Here is a 23037-nt window from a genome sequence, read left to right on the forward strand (position 1 = left end):
AAACAAAAATGGGAGAATATATCATTCTTAAAGTTCAGACTTGAAACTTGTAACAGTGAAGTAAAAGCAAAGAGGAAAATCTTGTGTCGCGAGTATCTGGGCCCGTATTTATAAACTAAGCTTCTCAGAGGGCTCCTAACTTAGCCTAGAAAACCCAAAAAAGAAATCTTACTTAATAGTGTTTCAGAAAGTTTCTGTCAGCAGCTCTGAGCAAAGAAGAGACAGAGACTTTGATTTTAGTGAGTTGTGGTTGACCCCAATGATAGGTATGATGCAGTCTCCAAAAAGCTGTGATTGGTTGGTACAAAAGAGGGAAAAAGACAAGGGGAAAAAAGGTTCTGCGCTCCTAGTGATAAATGGACAGTAAATTCAATATAGAGGAGATGTATAAGAGATATAAACGAGTATAGAGGGAAAAACTGGGCCCTGGGATCAACACAAGGAATGAGGCAGACTTGGGAGCTCATTGCCCAACAAATCAATGTGTTGTTCTCTATCCTTGTGTGCACAGCGCTGGTACATGCTGCTTTCCCAAGAGAGAGCACAGATTGCAGCACAAAGTAAAGTTGTTCTCCAACAGTGTTGTAGTCTACCATTCAGGCCCTGGCTGTTGACATCACTTCCTCTGAAATTAATAACTGTATAAATGTTATACAGTTTAATATGCTCATTTACTGGACAGTTTAGGTAGATCAGCAGCTGACAGTTGTCTCCGGAAAAAGTCAAGGTGATCAATTTGTTCCTGCTCTCAATTTACAATAAATGCTGTTTACTGGTTTTCAAATGTTTAGTTTTCAGATTTTTGATTTCAGATTGAAATGTTGGAAGAGAGACATATAGCTCCTCTTAGACACCTTCAGACACAGCTCATTAAAGACCTGGCGTAAAAAGGTAACATGGAAACAGATTAATTCATGTGGATCTTTATTTAACCATTGCAATGAAAAAAGGAAACTTTTCACCATAAAAAAAAGAAAAGTTCAGAGGAAAACATCTGCTATTTGTCTGCAGACATTTTACAGATCTAAAAACTCTACCTGTGAAACCGCTCAGAGCTTTTATTAATTCAAGTAAAAAATAAAAAGGATAGCAGACACAAGGTCTTAAAAGGACTGACGTGAGCATCCTGGATGCAAACAGAAGAACAAAAGGAATGTAACATGGAGTGGAATGCACCAACTCTGAACATCATGCTCCAGATCCTGATTGTAATCTGTGGCAGCTGCACACACACCTGCTCACACTGACGAACATACACTAAGAGAGGGATCAGCTGATCCTCCAAACAACACAAAGCAGACTTCCATATCCTGAACAAACACGTAGAAAAAGGCACAGGTATGGAGTATTGGTCTTTGAAAAGCCCTCAGTGGGAAAACACAGAGGGTCCTGATGTAGCACCCGTAAATGTGACAAACATTTTATCAAATACTGCGACACAGACAACAGAACAAGAGACATCAACACATAAATGTTTGGCTGTATCACAAAATAGAAAAAGGGTTTTTGGGAAGCACGACTGGCTGGGTGTGAAGTGCTTTGGAGCAAACTGTTGCAGGTTCACTCGGAGTTAGGTGTGAAGGTAAGCTGACTGTTGAATGCTGAAGAGGTGAATCATCCAGTTCCAATGTCTGCTTTCAGAGTCCAAATTAATGTGGAGCCAGTTTGCTGGTAGTTGAGATGTCAAGTTCTGCTCCTCCTCCTGGACTCCACCATCCCTGTTGTCATTAGGAGCAGTGCTTGTCTGTGCTCCACAGGAAGAGGTTCAGGTACTCTGTCAGATTGTTCGGGGATTGTATTCAGGCAGCTTTTTCAGTTTCTCTTTCTCCTGCTCAGTTTCCTGCCGGGCGATGACCAGAGAGTGAGAGTATCCCATCACCACCTGCAGAGACAGAAACAGACAAATGTCAACTTCGAGCACACACTGCACGCGCTGAACATGGTTCTATGCAGAATGCACTGTGCACGGCATATATGCTGCATATGCAACACACTGCATATGTTGTACACACTTAATACACTGCACGCAGCATGCACTGCACACACCATGCAGGCCTAACCTTTCAGTTAACTGGGGTGTGTGTGTTGTTTGGTTCATGGATTTCCTTTTTACAGCCCTAATATATACATATATACATATATATATATATAAGGGCTGTAACGGTACACAAAAATCACGGTGCGGTACGAATCTTGGTTTTAGAGTCACGGTTCGGTACATTTTCGGTACAGTATAGAACAACGCAAAACTATCTGCTTGTTTAGCATATTTATTAAACCAAAAACTTGCCATTATACAGCAAGGGGGGAGGCTCTTCAAGCTCCGGTTGGTCGTTAGCAGCAGCCATGATGTACAATTCAGACACAAGCTCCTGTGGCTACAGAAGCTCTTTGATATTCATCTTCTGATTGGCTCACCGTGAGACGTCACGTCCACATGATCGCAAAGCACCAATCACAGACCACTTTCCTCATGAATATAAAACGCCTTCCCTGCTCAGCCAATCATAGACGAGTACTCACGTGAATATTAAAGAGCCATGTGCAGCGGCTAACGTAAACTTTCTGTACTAGTTCTAATACAGCACTGTACCGAACCCAACGGCCTTATGGAGCGGTTCAGCACGGATACGTGTACTGTTACACCCCTAATATATATACATATATATAAATAAAAGTGAACACACTCTGAGAAGCTCTGTGAACACAAGCACTGCTGCAGGAAAGAAGAAACTGCTGAAAGAATCTAAACATCTGATGGTTATCTCCACTCACATGCTCCACATACACGCCATCCAGGGTTTTGACCTCCTGAGCAGTGGTGGAGGATTTGGGTTTGTTGTCACCATATCCCTGAAAACAAAGAAGAAGATTCACTGAGAGGTTAACCTCATCATGACAATCACATCTTCAGCTTCTTGTCAGAGGATCTCACCAACTCTCCAAATGTGGGTGACGGTCCCCAGCTGATCGTACTCTCATCTGCAGCGATGATGACGCTGCTCTTCCTGTACAATACAAACACTTGGTCAGAAACCCCACAGACACTAATGAGGAGACCTGGGGGGTATTCCACGAAGCTGGCTAAAATAGGCTGGGCTATCGCCGGTAAGCCTGGTTTGAATAAGCGGACACTTTAATCTTAGCTGCAACTCGTCCCACTAACGAGGCTCAGCTGATTTTAAGAGACATTTATTCAAGCCAGGCTGATCCAAGCTGCAGCTAAGCGCGTGTCGGTGGTTAATAAAAAGCCAAGACGTGTTAATTGTCGAAATGACGAAATCAGAGATGTTTTCCTTGGTGGAGCAAAAACTCCTCATGGAGTCGTAAGACGACTACAAGTAGAAAATCACATAAATGGATAACACGGTTGCAATGAATAAAGCCAGAGATGCTGCTGGTTCAAGAATACCATCTTTATATAGAGCTGTGCCAAATCAACACTGACTGAGTTTCTTCTGTTTGATGACCCTCACCCTGAAGCTCCTCACACCACTGTGGCCCAGAGGAGATCAATCTTGGTGAAATTAAAGGTATTGTGGCTGTTGTCACCTTTTATATCATAAGACAATTTGTCCCTTTATTCTGTTATATGTTGACTGTACTTTGAGGGAGACAGAAGAAAGAAAATCAGATCATTTCAAATTGTTAACACAGGTGGGATCAAACCCACACTGAAGGTAAAACATAGCTTACTGCGCCCTGCACTCTGACCACTCACCCACTTACTTTCCTGCATTGGGGGTAAACAGTGTAGGTTCTGACATGTCTTGATTCATGGTTATTCTGGTCTAGTTTGACTGGGGCGGTACACCTGTCAAACAGTAATACAGGTGTCCTAAGGTGAGCTCAGGGAGGAAAGAAACCTCCCATGGGGCACAAGGTGTCAGAAAAGTTACCAAAAGGTCTCAATTTGTGTTTACAAACAAGAACATCATTCATTACAGTTCTAGATGAATTTAATGTAAGACATACAGTTCACATGGCGTCTTTCAGAAGCCCATCAGACCTTCTCTGAGACGCAGCTAAGGTAAGCCTGACCGTAAGCCTGACCAGGACCAGGCTTGTCGCGCTGGCTAATTTACCATGGTTACCAAGCCACACTAGCTCTAAGCCTCGTTTGTGGAACTGAACTCTCACTAAAGTTAGCGAGGCTAACCCAAAAAGCCAGGCTTTGAGCTAAGCTAGCTTTGTGGAATACCCCCTGACCTGTCAGAAAAGAAAGAAGTTTGTTCTCTTACCCACAGGACAGGCTGCGGATTTTCCAGCCACACAGATCCTGAACAGCTTTAGGGTACATGGTGGACTCCCTGGAGGTGTTGGTCACCCCCCAGAAAAAAAGACCACCTGTGAAAAGGACACAGATCAGACTTGTGGGGTTACAGAAATCAACATAAGGTATCAGTCCTGGGGGGGGGGGAGACGTGTCTGCCAGGGTGCTGGGTGTCAAAGACGCACAAAAGGATTTTTATGACATTCTAGTTTCTGTTGTTTTGTTAGTGAACTGTTAAATCACGTTGCACACATGTGGAGTCAGCGCTTGATGCGCAATAGTGGGGGAGAAAAATTCAAATTTTTAATTTTTTAAATCTTCCACAAAGAAAATTTGGATTAGTAATTGATATATTGCCCAGGCCTACCCCCCAGGCGTCTGTTCTGAGACCGTTAACAGCCTGTATCTTCTTGTTTTGTAAAAATGAGAACAAAGGTTGTGATGTTAAGAGTGTAACAGCATTTACTGGCAACAATTCTTTAATTTCTGTGTAAAGATCAAGGCTCTACACCAACTTTTTCACTGGTAGCACATGATTTGGTTACACCCTTAATTCATTTATTTATTTATTCATTGATTTATTTATTTGGGGCGGGGTGCAGTACTTCTAGCTATGATGTTGCTAAATATTCTACTGTAAATGTAAAGTTTGTCTGCAACAAGCTCTGGCTGACAAAAGAGGTTATTTCTTTTATGTAACTTTAAAAGAAGACAACAAAAATGCTTATTAAATAAAAGCGAAGAACAACAACAGACATGCATGTGTCATGTGTGTAGGGGTTATTATAGTTAACAAAAACATTTTGTTGAAATGAAAAAATTAAAACGAGGCTTTACATAAATCAGTGACTAAAATTCCTAAGTGATTTTACAAAACTTACTCAAATAACCTGAAATGACAGAGAACATTTTTTTAGTTTTCGTTTTTGTCAATCTGTGTCATACATGAACTCGTTACTTTTACCTATTGAGAGTGCTAGTAGGCTGCCAACACTCCTGAATATGGAGGGACTCCCATGTTTTAACCCTTTCTCCCACTGTTCTCCTGACTTCATCTCCTGATTGTCCCCCAACTTTAAGTTTGCTCCTGTGATCTCTAATATTTTTCAAAGTCAAATCAAGTCCTGTACTTGGGAGTTATATCGAAAACTCAAAAACCATTCACCACCCCTCTCTCTCTTAGTTGGTTTGATCCAAAGACGCTGCAGGAGACCTCTCAGAGACGGAGACAGATAACGGTGCAGCACTCATTGATGAAGAGTTATCAGAGCCTTAGCTGTTTTTTTTCTTTTTTTTAATTAGGTGTTGACACAAGATGTCATGAGTTCAACTCTTGCACTGGTTAAAAAGTTGATTCATCCTGTGGTTAGCCCTGATCCCTCTATCCAACGGCATGCTCTAAAATAACATCCTCTTCAACAAGGAGAGTTTAGAGCAGTGGAATCTTCCAGTGAGAAGGCTGACCCCTAAATAGTGAAACGCTGGTCGTTGTTAAGTTCTGTCTGTCTTTGGTGCGTGATACGTGCTGCATGTATAGGCGATGGCTCTCTCTTCACAACAGGAGAGAGTGCAGCTGGAGGAGACTGAATGAGCCAGTGAAAGAGAGGGCGAATTCAAACCACAATGTTTTGTACGGTGCCTGTGATGATAGAGGAAGCATTAAGACATGCACTCGCACGAACACGACCACAATAAGTTTTTACTCGCTCACGCTGAAAAAAGGGTTGCATACACAACCATTTTTGTTGCCATCTGGAGCCCTGGTAAAGATGCAGAATGACATGTTTATAAAAACTACTAAAAGTGAGGTAAACTGTCGTTGCATGTTAAGGGGCTCAGAATGTGGAATATCTCAGACACTAACTCTGTTCATTTTGTGAAATAGCTGCAGAAAGTCCACCACTGAACCAAACAACCAGCAGAGTGTTTGCTCTCTTACTGTTTCCAGAAGTCTTACCCATCTCGCTGACAGCGAATGAACACTGGTAACCTGAGCAGATTTGACTTGCTCCACGTCCAGGAAAGTCAAACAGTTTGACGAGTCGAGGAACCATTTCATCTTTCTGCTCCGTATGACCCAGACGCCCGTAACCACCAAAACCCCAACTGAACACTCGCTTCTGAGAGTCCAGGACCAGCTGCAGACACACACACACAAACACTACATTAACACACTCACAGTGACAGCAGCCTGTTGATCATAAGAGTGGACAAACCGCTGTTCAGTCTGACTTTGATGTGATTCTCTCACCGTGTGGTTGGCTCCACAGGAAACGTCTCGTACCACCACGTTGGGGACGGGTGTGATCTGGCCGTCCTTAGACTTCTCGATGAAGATAGCCACGCGGCGAGGGATCAACTCACAGTCAAACTCAATGCGCTGAGCACGAGCTATGAACTTCCCATCACTGTTATGACCTGGAATGACAAAGATAATGAGGGAAAGGATTCTTTAGATTTTCTCTGAAACTGAGGTTTCTGAGAAAATCTAAAGAATTTGTCTTAACAGAATTATTTAAACGCAACAAGTCGTGTTTTTGACTCTGGCCTACTGTTGTCAAAGTGTCGGGAAGATGAAATCTGAAGGGATATATCAACTTTTGACTTTTAGGGTGCTGTGTTCTTGAAGTATCGACTACAAATAGTTCCATGTTGGCTAAAGGAGGGTCTAAATTTGGTAACAGACCTGATAAAAATCTTAAGACCAGTTGAAAAATTGCTAGAATTTACCTTTTGCACAATTGGATCTCAATGAGGTTCAGGTGATTAACAACCTATTCAGCTTCTTCTTTTTTTTTAATTACAAGTTCCAAATAATTTTTGTCGCACTCCCCTTCTTGCTTTTGCATATTGTAGCTCTACTTAAAACCTCATTAAGGTCCAAATGTGCAAAATGCATATTCTAACAATTTTTCAACTGGTCTTAAGATTTAGAGGTCTGTACTGTAAGTCAGTTCCTTAGGCAGTCAGAATATCTGAACAAAGCTAAAACACTGAGAGGAATAGCAGGTGCCAAAGTGTTTCCAGCATACCCAGCTGTCCATACTCTGGGCAGCCAAAGGAGTACAGGTTTCCTTTACAGTCCACCACCATGCTGAACTCCGCTCCACAGGCCACCTTCACTAGGGGCTGACCATTGTACGAGATCTGACGGGAGAGAGATGAGCAGTATGTTTATCAAACGGGTTGTCTTTTATTCTTCCTACAAACAAGCGTTTGGTCTGTGAAGACTCACGGTTGCAGGGCTGAGGACTGCATCAGTCTGGTTCCCTTGTCCCAGTTGGCCCAGCTTGTTCTCACCAAAGGAGTACACAGTGCCGTCCTCTGGAGAAAGAGGGAGAGATGTCAGCGGGCACCAGAATGTATCTTCATATGATAAAGATGAAGACACTCATCCATCAGCTTACCTGTGAGTGCCAGGGTGTGGTTACGCCCGCAGGCAGCTGCAACAATCACATGTTCAGCAAGCGCTTCGATCAGCTTTGGAGCCTCCAGACGTTTGGTGTCCCCGTGACCCAGCTGCCCTTTGTCATTACGACCTGAGGATGGAGCGAACCAAACGATTAAATGCTGATAAAGATCCAGGGCACAAAGTCAGGGGGGCCACCACAGCAGGAAACTCACCCCAGCTCCACAGCTTCCCCTCGGTGGTCATCAGCAGACTGTGAGCAGCACAGGGACCAGACACCACGCAGCTCACCTGGACATCATTCAGACAGCCGTAACGATGAGGGCCCCACAGATTCTGACCCAGGTTACGGAAAGCAGCTGGAAACACAGAGAGAGAGACGACACATCAAGACCTGAATCATCTCAAAAGTGCTGCAGAGAAACCATCAGGCAGGGAAAGTGAGCTAAGGTCTGTCATCACCTGAGTCTGTGTGGTCAGACACAGCTGATGAGGCTTTAAATCAATGATCACTCTGTGAAGTGTATGGCAACTCCCAAATGCCCAGCAGAGCACAAAACATTAGTCAGAGCTGAAAAAAGAAGCTCAATGTTCTCCTGTTTGAGATAAAAACAACAACAAGCCTCTGATGGAAGAACCTTTATTGACAACTTAAACGTACGCCCTAATGTCCGTCAGCTGTTTCAGTGTCAGAATCAGCTCTCCCATACATATATATATATATATACATATACATATATATATATATATATATATATATATATATATATATATATATATATATATACATATATATATACATATACATATATATATATATATATATATATATATATACATATATATATATATATATATATATATATATATATATATATATATATATATATATATATATATATATATATATATATATATATATATATATATATATATATAATTTTTTTTACCATTAACCATTTTATAGTCAAAATAAGCAAAAAGGTCCAGACAGGCATTTTGAGGCTCAGGTGTTAAAGGGTTAAGGAGATAAAATTATTTTCTTTTAATAATCAGTTGTGTTACATTCTACTTTTGAAAAATCATTAACACATGAGTGAGGGGGTACTCATGGCATGACGAAAAGGATCACAGGGTACACAATACAAAAGAGGTTGGGAACCACTGAGCTAGAGTTGAAAGCTGAGTGAAAGCTTTGAGAGAGCCACTGTATTGGTGAATGTGTTCATTGATGACTGAAAGACAACATCTTTGGCCCCTGTGTATCCACTGATGTGTGTTTTCAAAGACAACAACATGAGGAAAAAATAGAAAGATTTGGGAAAAAGATAATTGAATGTATATATTTTTTTTAAAAATGCCTTATCAACCAAAAATGTCACAGACCCCTGGAGTACCTCCATGTAACCCCCAGGAGCTGTGGGCCCCCTGTTGAAGACTTATGATCTAGAGTCTTTAAACCTTTCTCACCCACACTCATCAATAAGAGCAGAACACTGACACAGTCCCCTGGTTCATGTATAATTCCTTCATTAATATATCTGAATGTATTTTCTGCTGTTGTGGTTCCACACAGCATCTTGCCCATTTCAAGATGCTCTTTGTCTTTGCAGCTGCTCCTGCTGACACCCCCACACCCCACTCTGTCTCATTAAAGCAGAGTTATCATTGTGTAGAGGAGCGAGGCAGGGATTGAAAACTGTGCACAGATCGCCTCAGGCATCAGCAGGTGGCTGCAGGTTGGGGGGGGCCTCAGAGCTGCATACATATGAATAGAAATTAGTGTCAGGAGAAATTAATCGGATCACTCTGGTTTTAACACATGTGGTCTATACATCCTAAACAAAGAGACAGCAGACGTATGCTCAGCCTTTACTTTCACTTTCTGCTGCAGACACATTTAAACCTGTTTGATCCTCGACTGATCAGTCTGGATCCAGAGGGCCCACCAATGGGATGCATCTGAATTTAATTAAACCTACCAAAGGCTACACAATCACTCCTGTCTCCATATACAATCAGAAAGAGAATAAAACTACAGAAAGAGTTTTTGTCTACCCATCAGGCAGAATATCTCATTTCCAAGTTGAGACACAATCACTTTGAGCATGGAAAGAGGGTCAGCTGTGCCAAGAAAAATTGCTAATCAAAGTATTCCTGCAATCAACAATGACAATGGAGAAAAACTTACTGCATATATACATGTGTATATATATATATATATGTGTATATATATATATATATATATATATATATATATATATAGAAATATATATATATATATATAGAAATATATATATATTTATATATATATAAATATATATATATATATATATATATATATATATATATATATATATATATATATATATATATATATATATATATATATATATATATATATATATATACATACACATATATCAAGACTATCTCTCTCCGCCCTACCAGAAGTGTTAACTATACTTATAAAATTTGGAACAATATCTGGATGTACAGTTAAGTGTTAAAAAAGCAAGCTTTTGCCCATTACCCCAGTGAATAAGTTATATTATGCGTCAAATCCCTTGAAAATTAACTTGACAAAGTGTAAGTACTTAGGTATTACACAAGGCCAATTTCCAACCTCTCTTATTGAGTCTTAAACAGGATCTTGAGCATTGGGTCTTCTTACCTCCAGGAAGCAGCACCTATTATATCTTCCTCCTCAGAGGCTTTACTCTGTTCTAAACTCCCACTTCGTCAGCCCATTTCAGCTTTGATACAAATCCTATTGCAGTTCACACACTTCATTCATGGAACCTATTCAGACACTTTAAACATACTGACCTCTCATTTGCTGTCCCTTGGCAAAAAAAACCATATGTCTGTCCCATCATTAATGGATAAAGCTTTCATTACCTTGTCAAATAAGAGAATGTGCACACTCTCTGACCTTTCTTGACAATCTGTGAGCGTCTTTTGAACCAAGAAATTTACTTGAAGCAATTTGAATTTTTACCAGTATCTACAGCTCAGAAACTTTGTATCGTCCAACTCAGACTGCTTTCCCTGCTCTCCTCCAGCTTCTTTCTTAGATTTTATCTTTAAATGCAAAATGGATATGATGCAAAAAATAACTAAAATTTGTAACTTGCTCAACTCACACAATACCTCTAGCTTGGATAGCTTAAAAGAACTGGGAAAAAGAACTGGGGGAAACTTTTACCAATGCATCCCTTGGGCGATATATTGATATTTTAATTTTATCAATATATTTCTTCAACACAATATAAAAATAGCTCTTAGGGTTGCACGACTGAGAAAGCATCGATACTCCCTGTTTTCAAAAAGTAAACAATACCATGTGTTTTAGGCATCGATACCCCAAGGCATTTTTTTCGTCCAAGTCAGAGACATTTTGACTCAGGCACCTTGTGAGTCTACAGCCACCGAGTTGGGTCCTCTCTCCTTTCCGAGGACTGGGGGGAGACTTGCTTAGACAGTTAGACAGTGAGCCAGTATTAGCTTCGCGTGTCAATGCTTGGCCGTTTTCAGTCTAAAGAAGTTGTCAACATGCATCTTAATTATCCGATCTCACTCTGATTACCTCACACAGTTTGTACCACAGTTTGATTTCTTAAGCTGCATGTAAACGTACTGACTGAGTTATAGACACAGCTTCAAGTTCCAGGGCTCCTGTGAACCGGCTGCAGCTTGTCAAAAAAGCTGGTGTATGGAGCGAAATTTGGCATTACTCTGCTTACGAAGCCGACAGTCGGGGCGGCTTCGTTAGCTAGTATACGTTTCAAAGCCCGTCTATAAAGCTTACAACTAACACACACGGAGGAAACACTACAATTATGAAGCACCTCACCATTCAGCACCAGGGTTGGAAATTAAATTTCTTACCTACTTGCCAAGTGGCAAGTAGGTCGAAAAAGTTTACTCACAAACCAGATTTTCAACTTGCCAAATGTTAAACCCGACAAATTGCTTTACTACTGTACACAGACATCATTAATCACATTTCAGGCATCGTAGTAAATCGTAATATTAGTCATTCTGTTCTAAGTCAATTGTAATGTATAAAAACCTTAACTATTAACTGTATAAATTTAAAATGTAGCAATAAGTAGTAAACACGTGATGTAGACTTTGTCTGTTTATTGAATTCATCTTTTCAAAACGATTGCCTGTTCTTGGGTGCATGACATGCTGCCATGTTCTGCACTGTTCTTCAGTTAGCTTCTGAGTCAGAAGGTTCTACTCGGCCAGAATCAGAGTCCTCAGAGTTCTCAGAGTCAGACAAGCACTCGGCTCTTTGATTCACTCCGTCTCCGTGCGGGATTCACGTCCGTAAACGGCAGAGTCTCGGCTCTCCGAGAGCGCTTGAATCATATTTACTGAGCAGCGAACGGCAGAGATATTAATGTAAATATATTGCTATGTAGAAATCACACGGGGCGCGTGATCCGACCTCAGAGGTGTGATATTTTTTGGGAGGTTTAAAATCCTACTCGTCATGTGGCAAGTCGGCTAAAAATCCTTGTCGCCAAACAGAAAAAATGCTCGCCAGTGGCGAGTGGCGAGTGCTAATTTCCAAGGCTGTTCAGCACCCTCACCTCCTTAAAGAGCAAAACTGACAGATTCAAACGTGCCTAAACACAAAAGTCAAACGAGTGTCAATTACTTTGTGACTAGTTCACCACTGCTTGTAGTTGATACAACAAATAATCAGCGACATAAACACATGAGCTATGTGGAGCAGACACAGCCCTAAGTCACAGAGCTGTGTGGTGAACACAGTTCATATAAGTGACAAGTAGTTTTCTAACTTTAACGATGATAAAAGCCTGTAGGAGACACTAAAGTGTTGTATCTGTGATAGAGCTTAAATAACGCGGGTACATTTTTTTTTAGAGTATTCATGTTTAAAGGGAACTTTTCAGTGTATCAACACACTGTGTAGGCCAGGGATGTCCAACTCGTGCCATGGAGGGCCAAGAGGCTGCAGGTTTTCTTTCCAACCAAGAACTCCACCAGCTGATTCCACTGATTAGCCCCTGCTCTCTGCTTGAAGGTGAGGTAATCAGTGGAATCAGCTGGTGGAGTTCTTGGTTGGAAAGAAAACCTGCAGCCTCTTGGCCCTCCATGGCACGAGTTGGACATCCCTGGTGTAGGCTAAACTACGGTGTGCTGAGCATGAAAACAATAGATGGCTGTTGAAGTCTGGCATTGTTATTTTACGTGCTCATTACAACCATTAATATTTTCTGGTTTTCTATTTAGTCAAAATATTCTTGAGAATTATAAATGAGTTCAGGTTCCCTCCAGGACTTGATTCTGCATGTAATCTATAAAACTTTGTGTGTGTGTTTGTGTGTGTGTGGGAGAAATATTAGCACAATTTACAAATCTCCCTTAGCCCCACAAACCCAAAACTCACTTGAGGCAGCCTTCCCTTCAAGCTGCTTATTCTATTCATTTTCTGATGTTCTAGGTTTTGTTATGGTATCGCTTAAGTATCAGTATCAAAATTTTTAGGCAGGTATCGTATGGAATCATAATTTTGGTATTGTGACAACACTAATAGCTCTATCGCTGGTATCGATATAGTTGATTTTGCATATTATTTAGCAGCATATTTCTTCACATGGGCCACGAGTCCGCTCCTATCTCTCCTCTTCATTTCTCTGTGTCCGTATTTCTCACACACAGCGTCTCTGCTCCACCTTCTGAGCTCTCTGACGTGACAAACAACCCTCCTCCTCCCCTCCCCTCACTCTATGACAACATGGAGACGGATTTAGTCACCAAAGAAAAGTTAGTCAAAATTAAATAACGCCTCAATAATTTGGTGATGGTTTGGATTCAGTAAGTCAGATGACCAGCATGAAAACGTTTTCTGTTAAAGAATGTGGAAAACCTGTTTCCTGAGTGCTGTCAGGCATTTTGGTGCAGCATAAAACAGTAATAGCGGGTTTGCGCGTGATATATATAAAATGACTATATCACAATCATCGAGTATAAACAGTAACCTAAATGTTTTCAGACTTCCCAACGTAAATCTCTTTGGTGATTCACTCGTTTCACTCTCTGCTGCTCAGCCGGTGCTCCTCTCACAGCGAGCACCACGCTACCCTGCCCCACCAGAAAAATTCTCCAATGCATGCCTGTTTTGATACTAGGTGAGGAGAGAAGAAAGTTGCTTGTAAGTCTCATCAGTCGTGGGTTGTGGGTTCCTGGGGCTTGTTTTCTAGAGTGAAGTTGCTAATTTGGGTTTGCTTTGCTGCCTGTATGATCCCTGATTCTCTCCCAACTCTCCACAACGAGAATCGAACGCAACATGTTGACTTTTACTTTTCAGGGCATTCTGCCGCCCTGTCACGGCAATCAGCTGTGCACTGCTCGAAACATGACGGCAGAGGAGTTTGATGCTATTTTACTGCTGAACAATTCAACCCCAGGCTCATAGACACAAGTCACTAGAGTCCTTTCAGCATGACCAACATTATCCAGGGAGCTGCTTTATGGATGTGACATATTATCTCCAACTTTAGTTCATTATATTTTCAAAGTGTAATATAATATAATATAATGTAATATAAATAATCAGCCAGTTGAATAAATCTGAATGAATTGTTTTACTGGAACTAAAATATGTAACATAAAGTTTTGTACATATTATACATATTCCTTTGATACTTTTTTTGATCATTTATTTTTGATTGTCTGGTTGAATGCTGATGACTGTACTTGGGGAGGGGGGAATGGGACAGGGGGGGGTTTTGTTGTGCTCAATTGTCCTGCCTGCTTTTTGTTGTTCATGTTCTCTCTGTTACAATACATAAAAATATGAAAACTTTCATAAAAAAATTTTTTTTAAAAAACCTATCAATAAAAAGGGACAGGACCAAGTTAGCTTAGCATCAAAACTTCAAAATCAGCCAATAGTCCTCTAGCATAGCTGCTATTCTATTGGGGGTTTTTTTTGTTTTTTTTGTAATTCTGTGAAATTTCACTGAATTAAGGAAAGAAATCCTGAGGTCAGTGAAAAGGTTCAAGCTCAGCTCTGTCCAAAGTTCAAGAAAACACACAGCAGCTGATCTAAATCTCATTAATACAATCCTATGTCACTTCTGCAAGTCATACAGCAACAAAATGAGTTTATTCTGATGCCTTGTGACTCTGTAAGTTGGTCATGAAAACAATACATTTTAAATTGAGGCTTTGCACACTCAAAAAAGCAAGAAGCACCATCAGTGACAATGATGACTGTTTATATGCAGCTATTTTTACAGAAACCAGTTTACAGCCAGTATTCTTTCCAGTGTGACCTGATCAAGAGCTTCATCACATCTGTCTGTTAAAAGAAATCCACGAGTGGGACAACTGGTACAGCTTTGACCGCAAGGGGTGCTCCAATCAACACATCCCTGGGTCCTCACAGGAGCTTTAAGTTTTGATACAACTATGATATTGGTGAAATGAATTCACAGACAAAAGCCCTTAGTATCAACACATTTTTACGATGATACATAGAAGTCAGTCAAATCTAACACTTTAAATATATAAGCAGGTTTTGGGTTATTTGAATGTCTGTTGCTCTTCTTGCCTTCATAAACAAATATAAATGATCCAAAATGACCCCCCTCTACACTTATCTTTTAAGAACTTGCAGAGATAGAGTGCAAGAACTGAAACCAAGATGTTTCTGAAGACAAGAAAAGAGGATGTAAGACACACATTAATCCTCATCAAACTGATAAATGTGTGAAAAAGAGAAATCTGTACCTTGTTGTTTGGGAACCTCCTTTCTTCCAATCAAATCCCAGTTGGTTGCTCCAAAAATGAGCAGCTGACCTTTAACCTTTGGACACTCCAGTTTCTATAGAAATGAAAGAACAAGATCAACAACAAAGAAAGCTCAAACTGAAAAACAATCATAAAGAAAGGCTTTTGTTTTCTTACTGTATGAGGCTCCAGGATGTTTATTATCCCCCTTTCAAACCTTTATTTAATCCTATTATTCTGCAGACTCTTTAATGAACTTCTTTTAAAACAGAGAGAAACGAATCTTAAAGAAAGTGAAATCCCTGGGTAGTGTCATTCTTTTTCATCAGAAGGCAGATAAAACCCACAGAGAAACTAAACAAAGGTCAGACTGTGCTCCATGAAGAGAAACAAACTCAGACTTCTTTAAGATCGACAGAAGAGGGCACTCTGATATGCTGACTGGGAGGTTTTAACTCTGATTTGTGACTTTTACTGATCTGGGTCGTGAGCTTCTATGGGGAGTTTTTTGTAAGTCACTTCTTTACCCTCATAGCTTAAAGCGGGGATGCCATAATTCCTTTCTGTGAAGGGCCAAAAATGAATTAGGGTGAAGGGGTTGAGGGCCAAAACTTAACATTCATGTTGCAGTGCATGATATTGAATATGCCTCTAGCATAACTGTGCAAAATAAGTACTCATAAAAGTAACTTTTAAAATGAAAACACTTTTCTTTCCTGTATTTCACAGCAAGAAATCACTGACCATCCATATGGAACAAATACCAGGCCTATGTCTTTAAAGACATTTAGTAGAATATAACCTGAACAACATGGGACACAGCATGCTCCTATGGAACCAAAATAGTGCATTTTCCATCCTTTTAAAATAGGATAGTAAGAAAACTGGACACCTGCTCTCATTTTTTCCCCTATAAATCATCACTGTATTTACATTAATTTAAGAAGATTATACTCTTTTGAAATGGCAACTGTCTGCCTGCATATTAGGCATACTGCTGTAGGCTCAATTTTTGTAAAAAAAAAAAAAAAGCACTCATGTTCCCAACTTTTCTTAAACTTTCTCTTGCCAGAGTGCCACAGTCTCTTACGCTCCATCCCAGACATGACCCTGATCTTCTCACTCTCTGGTTATTGACCTCCAGTTTTGAGCTGATAGGACTAGCGCCACCGTACTCCAAATGTAACAGTGTTAATATGTGGCCAGGAGAGGAAGTGCAACAAAAAATTCATGAGTGAGAAATTCAAGCTGCTTGCAGTGGGGAAATTACAATGATCATTAAAAATATATATAATAAAAACCCAAACATGGACAGTGGGCCGGAAAAAAATTCTGGTGGGCCAACTTTGGCCCATGGGCCCCAAATTGGACAGCCCTGGTTTACAGTACAAAAGATAGAACTTTGAATAGACATTCGTGTACAGAGGACCAAACCCACTATTTTCTCCTTGATGTCGTCTGCCACAGTCACAGGCTGCAGTCCGGACTTGGTGGAGGGTTTTCCTGGTTTCTTGTTGTTCTCCTGCTCAAAGTCAAACTCATCGTCGCTGCTGAAGTCTCTTTCTTTCCTTTTGCCAGAAGCCCTCTTCTTCTTCATCCCTCCATTCCCTGAGACGTCTGTCACCTTCTTACGTGGCATTTTCTAAACAGAAGCTGTTCATGTGGGGAAAGGTACAGATCAGTGTGTGAAACAGGAACATTTAAGGAAAAACATCCCTATATACGCCTGTCGCGATAACAAATTTTGCTAGACGATAATTTTCCAGAATATTATTGCCGATAAACAATATTATTGTCAATATTGTTTTGATTTTTTTCCCATTTTTTCATTGATGTAATTATGATAAATGGGGTAATAAAGTGAGTACACCATATCAAAAGCAAGAAACTTTAATTTCTTAAGAGTATTTAACTGTAATTAAAAGGTCAGGATCTTTTAAATAAAATAAATTAAACAAAAAATAAAATAAATTTAACAAACAAGAAAGAGAAAAAAATACAATGAAAATGACATGGACTCTCTTTTAGAAAAAATACATGTCAATGAAAATAATAAATACTAATCAAAAACAATAAAACATAGACCCTGTCTCTAAAGAAAAAACGAAACGCCAAGAAAAACAAAACAACAACAATAAAAACTAAAGCCTAAATAAAATGGAGTTTATACAGTTCCTGAATTGTTTGTAACATGTACTTTTTCCCAGTCAATCCGTACTGTCTGGCAAACATTTTGAACATTTCTGGCTTTCAACCGTATTGAAGGGCTGCATTTCTTTGGTAATGTAGCTGTCTTTGAGCACCCACCATTTGGTGCCTTTATTTCTATTTACTTTGCAGAACAAAAGCCTCAGTAAGAGCGGATTGTCAAAGAACAAGGCTCCGCTGCACCTCCCCTTCTTCTTCTTCGTCGCCACTATTTTCAAACAAATGCGACATATCAGCTTGTTGGTGTTCATGAGCTCACACTTTGTTCATTCTGATAAAAAACAAAATATTCCCACACTGGGACTGTGGCAGGCGGCTTAAGAACTGTATCTTTCGTGTCATCACTCATATTAGTGTATGTTTCCCCCTCAGGACTCTCGCTTCAGCTCTCTCCGTGTGTACGTGTGAGCAGCCTCGTCTTCACCCCAAAGATGCTCACTCTGCTATAAATCCACTATATCCGCTATAGAACCTATGCACCCTGATGTTAGGAAAGATAGACGTAGTGAGCCATCTTCTCATTCAGCCTCTTTGGTCGAAAGAGAGGAGGAAAACAAACATGCATGCACATGTCAGTTTATTGAGGCTGGCAAACTTACCGAGGACGTTTTTATTTATCGTTCGGTTAATTGATTTATTGATTTTCAGGACAAGCCTATCCCTATATGTGCTTGGGATCAAGGTTGGACATACTGATCAAGTCAAGCTCAAATCAAGCTTAATGCAAGTTCAGTCAGGGAGACTGTCCATGTGCTCACACTCTTATGTTTCCTTCACTCACTCTTCCCCGCTTTTCATTATCAGCTGACCAGGGGCATGTCAGCTTTTCTCTCTATCCAATCACATCATCACAGCTTCGATCATAAGCCAATCATGACATAGCTGTCAAAGTTTAAATGCCTTCTTTTCTGCTTGTCAGCTACTGTGGAAATTATGAATGAAAATGATAAACATGGAAAATTCCTACAGGAGAGAACACATGTGTATGGCTCTGTTATAGCAATGTGTCTGTGTTTATAAGTAAGAAAAGCACCCACGTTTTAGGAATAGTATAAAAAGAAAAACTGGAGTTTCCACAATAAAAGTTATTTAATCACCTTTTCTTCTAAAACATTCATTCAATCTAATCTCTGCTTTTTTTTTAAATATCTTGTTCTGTTTTAATCTCAAATTTAAATAAATTGTGTCTTGTTTCTTTATTTTTTTTTAACAAATACGTTTTCGTTTTATTGCTTTGAACGTTTTATTCCTGGCGACTGTCCAGTTCCTTACGTCACAATGCATTCTGTGTCATAATGGTTGTGTTATTTTTATGTCGCATGTCTTTTAATGCTCCCAAGTTATGTTGTTAAACTCCGCAAAGCACTTTGAATCCCCTATTGTATGAATGGCAGTAGTAAACTAGCCCCGTTCGTTTTTAATATGAACTGTTAAAATCCACCTTAAAATTCAGACTAAACTACTCTTGGTCTCATCAAACTGCGGAGCACTCACAAATGAGCTAAGGTTTGAATAAGTTTATCGCTGATTTCTTAAGTGACGCTTGTTGCCTCAAATGTTAAATTGACTGATTGATTAATTCATCCTTTCATACCAAATCATCCTCTCTACAAGCTGTATCATCACTACCAAGATAAATCAAACTCCAGGAACAAAAAATAGACCAACTAAAACACGAACAGGTGTTCTGGAAGGTTGTGTTTCCTTTCAAAGTTTGCTACTTGGCGGCCCTGCACATGCCCACAGCTTGAATCCAAGTCGCTTTACATTACTGTGATTAAACTGCCAGAATACACTTTAAAGAGCCCTTTCTGATACAGTCTCCAAAGATACTCTTCATCTCCTCATCGTTACACTACACTTCGCCGTGTTAGTGGGATTTACATATCCTTAAACTGTCAACTGCTTTTAACGATTCACACTACTGGACCATTTTAGACAAAGATGCAAAACTCGTCAGAACACAGGCGTCCGTGTAGCAGTTAGCTGTTAGCTTCATTAGGCTAGCCTCTGTCGCTCTTTGTTCAGTTAATGGTTTGAGCAGCAAGGCTAGCCGACATGCTAACGCTTAAGAGGGGATGTCAAGCGGTTAGAGCGCCTTAAACTTTCTACAATTCACACTAAAGGCCGATAATCTCTCATTCAGGCTGTTATAAAACCGTTCGTTTAAAATGACAAATTGGATTCATTACGCTAACGTTATCTCGCCATAGAAAGCTAACATGCACTCTGAATAAAGACACACTGACGTTACATGAAAAGATGCTAAAACTAAAACTTTTTCATCATTTTCATCTTTTGACGCATAAAGCCTACATTTAAAACCAAGTCTGCCTTTAAAACAATCTTCAGAATAATGTAGTCAAGAAAGGATAAATAAATGTACCGGTTATTTCCTGATCAGCGGCTCTGTGCTTGCCCGCCCGGTGTCTTCGGTTTGATTGATTTGAACAAAAGAAGCTGCAGTCTGCTTTCACACCACGTGGTTAACATTAACTATTCATACAGGAAACAGAACAGACAGCTGGACGCACACATGCCGCAAAAACATGGAGTTTTAACATTTTGTTCTAAAAGACACTGCGCGGGTATCGACGAGAAAACTGACAGGAAAGTTTAAAGAAAGCTGGGAAAAGTTCTGCTGAGGAATAAAAAAGTGTCAACAAGAAGAAATAAAAGTCGAAACAAGGATAAAGCTTCAGTTAAATATTTGACCATTATGATCCATCTAAATTGCAACAGCTTAATTTAGTCCAAAGTCCTTTCTGCTTTTATTTTGTTGGTGTTGAATAGTTTAACTTTCTTGTGGTTTTAATTTGTGGAAGCCCAGAAACCAGGTGCTTCATTCTCAAAAACACACACAAAAGTAAAACGAAAAAGATCCAGCAAATCTCCCCAGCCTAGAACACAGGGTACCACTCTGTACAACGTGAGGGAAAGAGAATAGAATATAATAGAATACAATACAATACAATACAATAGAACTTTATTATCATTGTAACAAGTAACAAATTAAAGTCACAGCAGCAATCGAGAAAACAAAAGCAAGAAAGTGTATAGAAAGTGCAAAAAGGTCCATAAGAAAATAGATGCTGACAGATTGTTCATCATTCTCCAGTTCAGCCAGTCTCCACCTCCACAGGGTCCAGGACTGAGCTTCTTCAGTCATGCTCCATTCCTGTCTCCTGTATCCTGTCTGCTCACAGCAGGTGAAGCAATGCATGGCATTGGTGTCTGATGTCAGCTCCTTTAGCCATGTCTGTGAGTAGCATGATGCTACTCTGCCCTCTGGTATTCCCTCTGTTTCTGGGTTAGCACGTAGCTAGCTCGTCCATCTTTTTGGAGATAGATCTTACGTTCCCAAAAACAATGGATGGAAGGACAGGTCCATGTCGTCTCTTCTTAGCTCACACCTGAGAACCAGCATGTCGTCCTCACCTCCTTCTCCTCACCTTGTGGGTAGATATCAGGCCTTACACCAGTTAGCATTGACATGCTACAGGCTGCAAACAGCTGAGTTCACATGTAAACAATATGGCCATGGTTACATGTAGGATCTCCAGACAAACACAAGAGAAAAAGTAGTAAAAATATCACTGAAGCCATGAAATTTTTGGTGTCTATGACCAACAATGAACCATACAAAGTCATGATCCACTCCAAATACAAAGAGTACGATAAAGAGATGAAAAAATTACAACAAACAGAGAAGAGAGAGCTGCTGCAAAAGGCAGCCATAGCCTACGGGGGGCGCCATAGCAACTAAAGTTCAAATGTTCAGTGTTCATATTTTGAGGTGCAACATTTCCTCCTGCACCTCAGAGGAGACCTTGCTGCTGCTCCAGTAACCTACACTGGGATATTACTGGGTCCAGTAACCTACACTGGGATATCACTGGACCCTCAGTTTCTTCAGGGATTTGTTGTTATACGCAGAGCCCCCGCCTGGCTGTTCCCTGCGACCTCATCGTCAACCCCCCTGACCCATGTTTCCAGAGGTCTCCCTGGGGATAATGAAGGGGTGGAGGAAAGAGAGGACCGCAGAGAACTTCCATCTTCTCCCTGGCTCTGCCCCTGCCCTGCTCCTTTTTTCCTGCTCCTTCCTCCTCTCATTCAGGTAACTGTCCCTGAGGCTCTTCTATCTTTTACGACAAAACTCCACAGAGGAAAACACAGTCGAAGTCAGTGATAAACCCGTGCAGGCAAATCCAGCTGGAAATGAATATTTAAAGGAACTTACCTTCAAAACCTGTCTCCTGTGACTTTCACCCAAGCTTGCTCCTTTTTGTTCCGGTCTCTGTAGAGTACACACGTCGTATCATATAACTCTGGATGATGACACACTGCACAAATCAACTTCTCCTCCATGTTTACGCAGGGTTGGAGCTGGAGCAGGTGGCACCCATACTAAAGGGTCCTAAAAAGTGGGACAACTCGTCTTGGTTATTTGGGGCTCTGTCCGGGGATAAGTCAGTGGAAACGCCACAAATTGGGCGTCGTACTGAGACTAACCGTACTAGTCTGCTTGGTAGAAACGCTCAACAAACCTCTACACTCAATCCCTGAGGGGCCTGCTGCCTCTCCCTGGTAATCCAGGGAGAGGCTATAAAGTCTGTGACAGGACTAGTCTCATATAAAGTGATGCTTGTGTTACAGAGTAGAAAATGCCCTGTGTTGAATTTCACCAAAATTTGTTTTCATTGTTTGTGTCTTTGTCATCACCTTGTGGATCATGCATGCAACTGCAGCATAAGAGGCTTTAGCTCGTGTCCGTGCACACCCCAGCAAAGGAAGGATCTCCTGAGCTGCAGGTGTGTGTGTGTGTGTGTGTGTGCAATACTCTGTTCATCGTTTAGATTTCTTAGGTATTTAATAACTGATAAATGCCTCGCGAATGACGAGGCTGAAGTTGGCATCCAATAAGCTGGCAACCGATAAAAATTTTCCGGTCCACCTTTAAAATGTCAAAACGCCTGGAGATAGCGGTATTCAGTCGTTTTCCTGTGTAATCCTGTGTCTTTTTCTGATCAACACCACATTAGACCAGGTCATAATATAAAACCACACGATAAAAAGACTTCAAACCTGGACTAATTTAATCTATAGAGTCTAAGCCTTTATTTAAACACAGTCTCTGACTTGTGAAACCTTTATTCTATTTGTGAAAATGCTAAAAAAGGTACTTTCCACTGATTTCTGGCCCATTCAGACCACTTTAGACCAGGTCCAGAACCACAGCACTTGGACCCCTAAAACCTGGACTTCTTCATTTTTTAGAGTCTAAGCATTCATAAAAACACAGTTTATGATTTGTGAAACCTTTATTCTATTTGTGAAAATGAAATAAAAGCACATTCCACTGATTTTAGTC

The 23037-nt window shown here is 40.4% G+C and overlaps 1 protein-coding gene across 1 annotated transcript; it reads right to left on the reverse strand.

Moving 5' to 3' along the window:
- Positions 1-933: 933 nt before the first annotated feature.
- rcc2 (regulator of chromosome condensation 2) lies at positions 934-20202 on the reverse strand. The gene is made up of 13 exons (XM_074682220.1): positions 20053-20202; positions 16897-17111; positions 15459-15552; positions 7898-8041; positions 7681-7812; positions 7509-7597; positions 7306-7420; positions 6525-6691; positions 6231-6411; positions 4242-4347; positions 2936-3008; positions 2776-2853; positions 934-1882 (listed from the first exon to the last, which is right to left on the reverse strand). The coding sequence occupies exons 2-13, from the start codon at positions 17095-17097 to the stop codon at positions 1778-1780; spliced, it is 1485 nt and encodes a 494-aa protein (XP_074538321.1). The 5' UTR covers positions 17098-17111; positions 20053-20202; the 3' UTR covers positions 934-1777.
- Between the last annotated feature and the right edge of the window lie 2835 nt (positions 20203-23037).

This window comes from Halichoeres trimaculatus, unplaced genomic scaffold (genome assembly GCF_033239565.1).
Source record: "Halichoeres trimaculatus isolate MK-OKI-2021-1 unplaced genomic scaffold, fHalTri1.1 fHalTri1_scaffold_11, whole genome shotgun sequence".
NCBI lineage: Eukaryota > Metazoa > Chordata > Actinopteri > Labriformes > Labridae > Halichoeres > Halichoeres trimaculatus.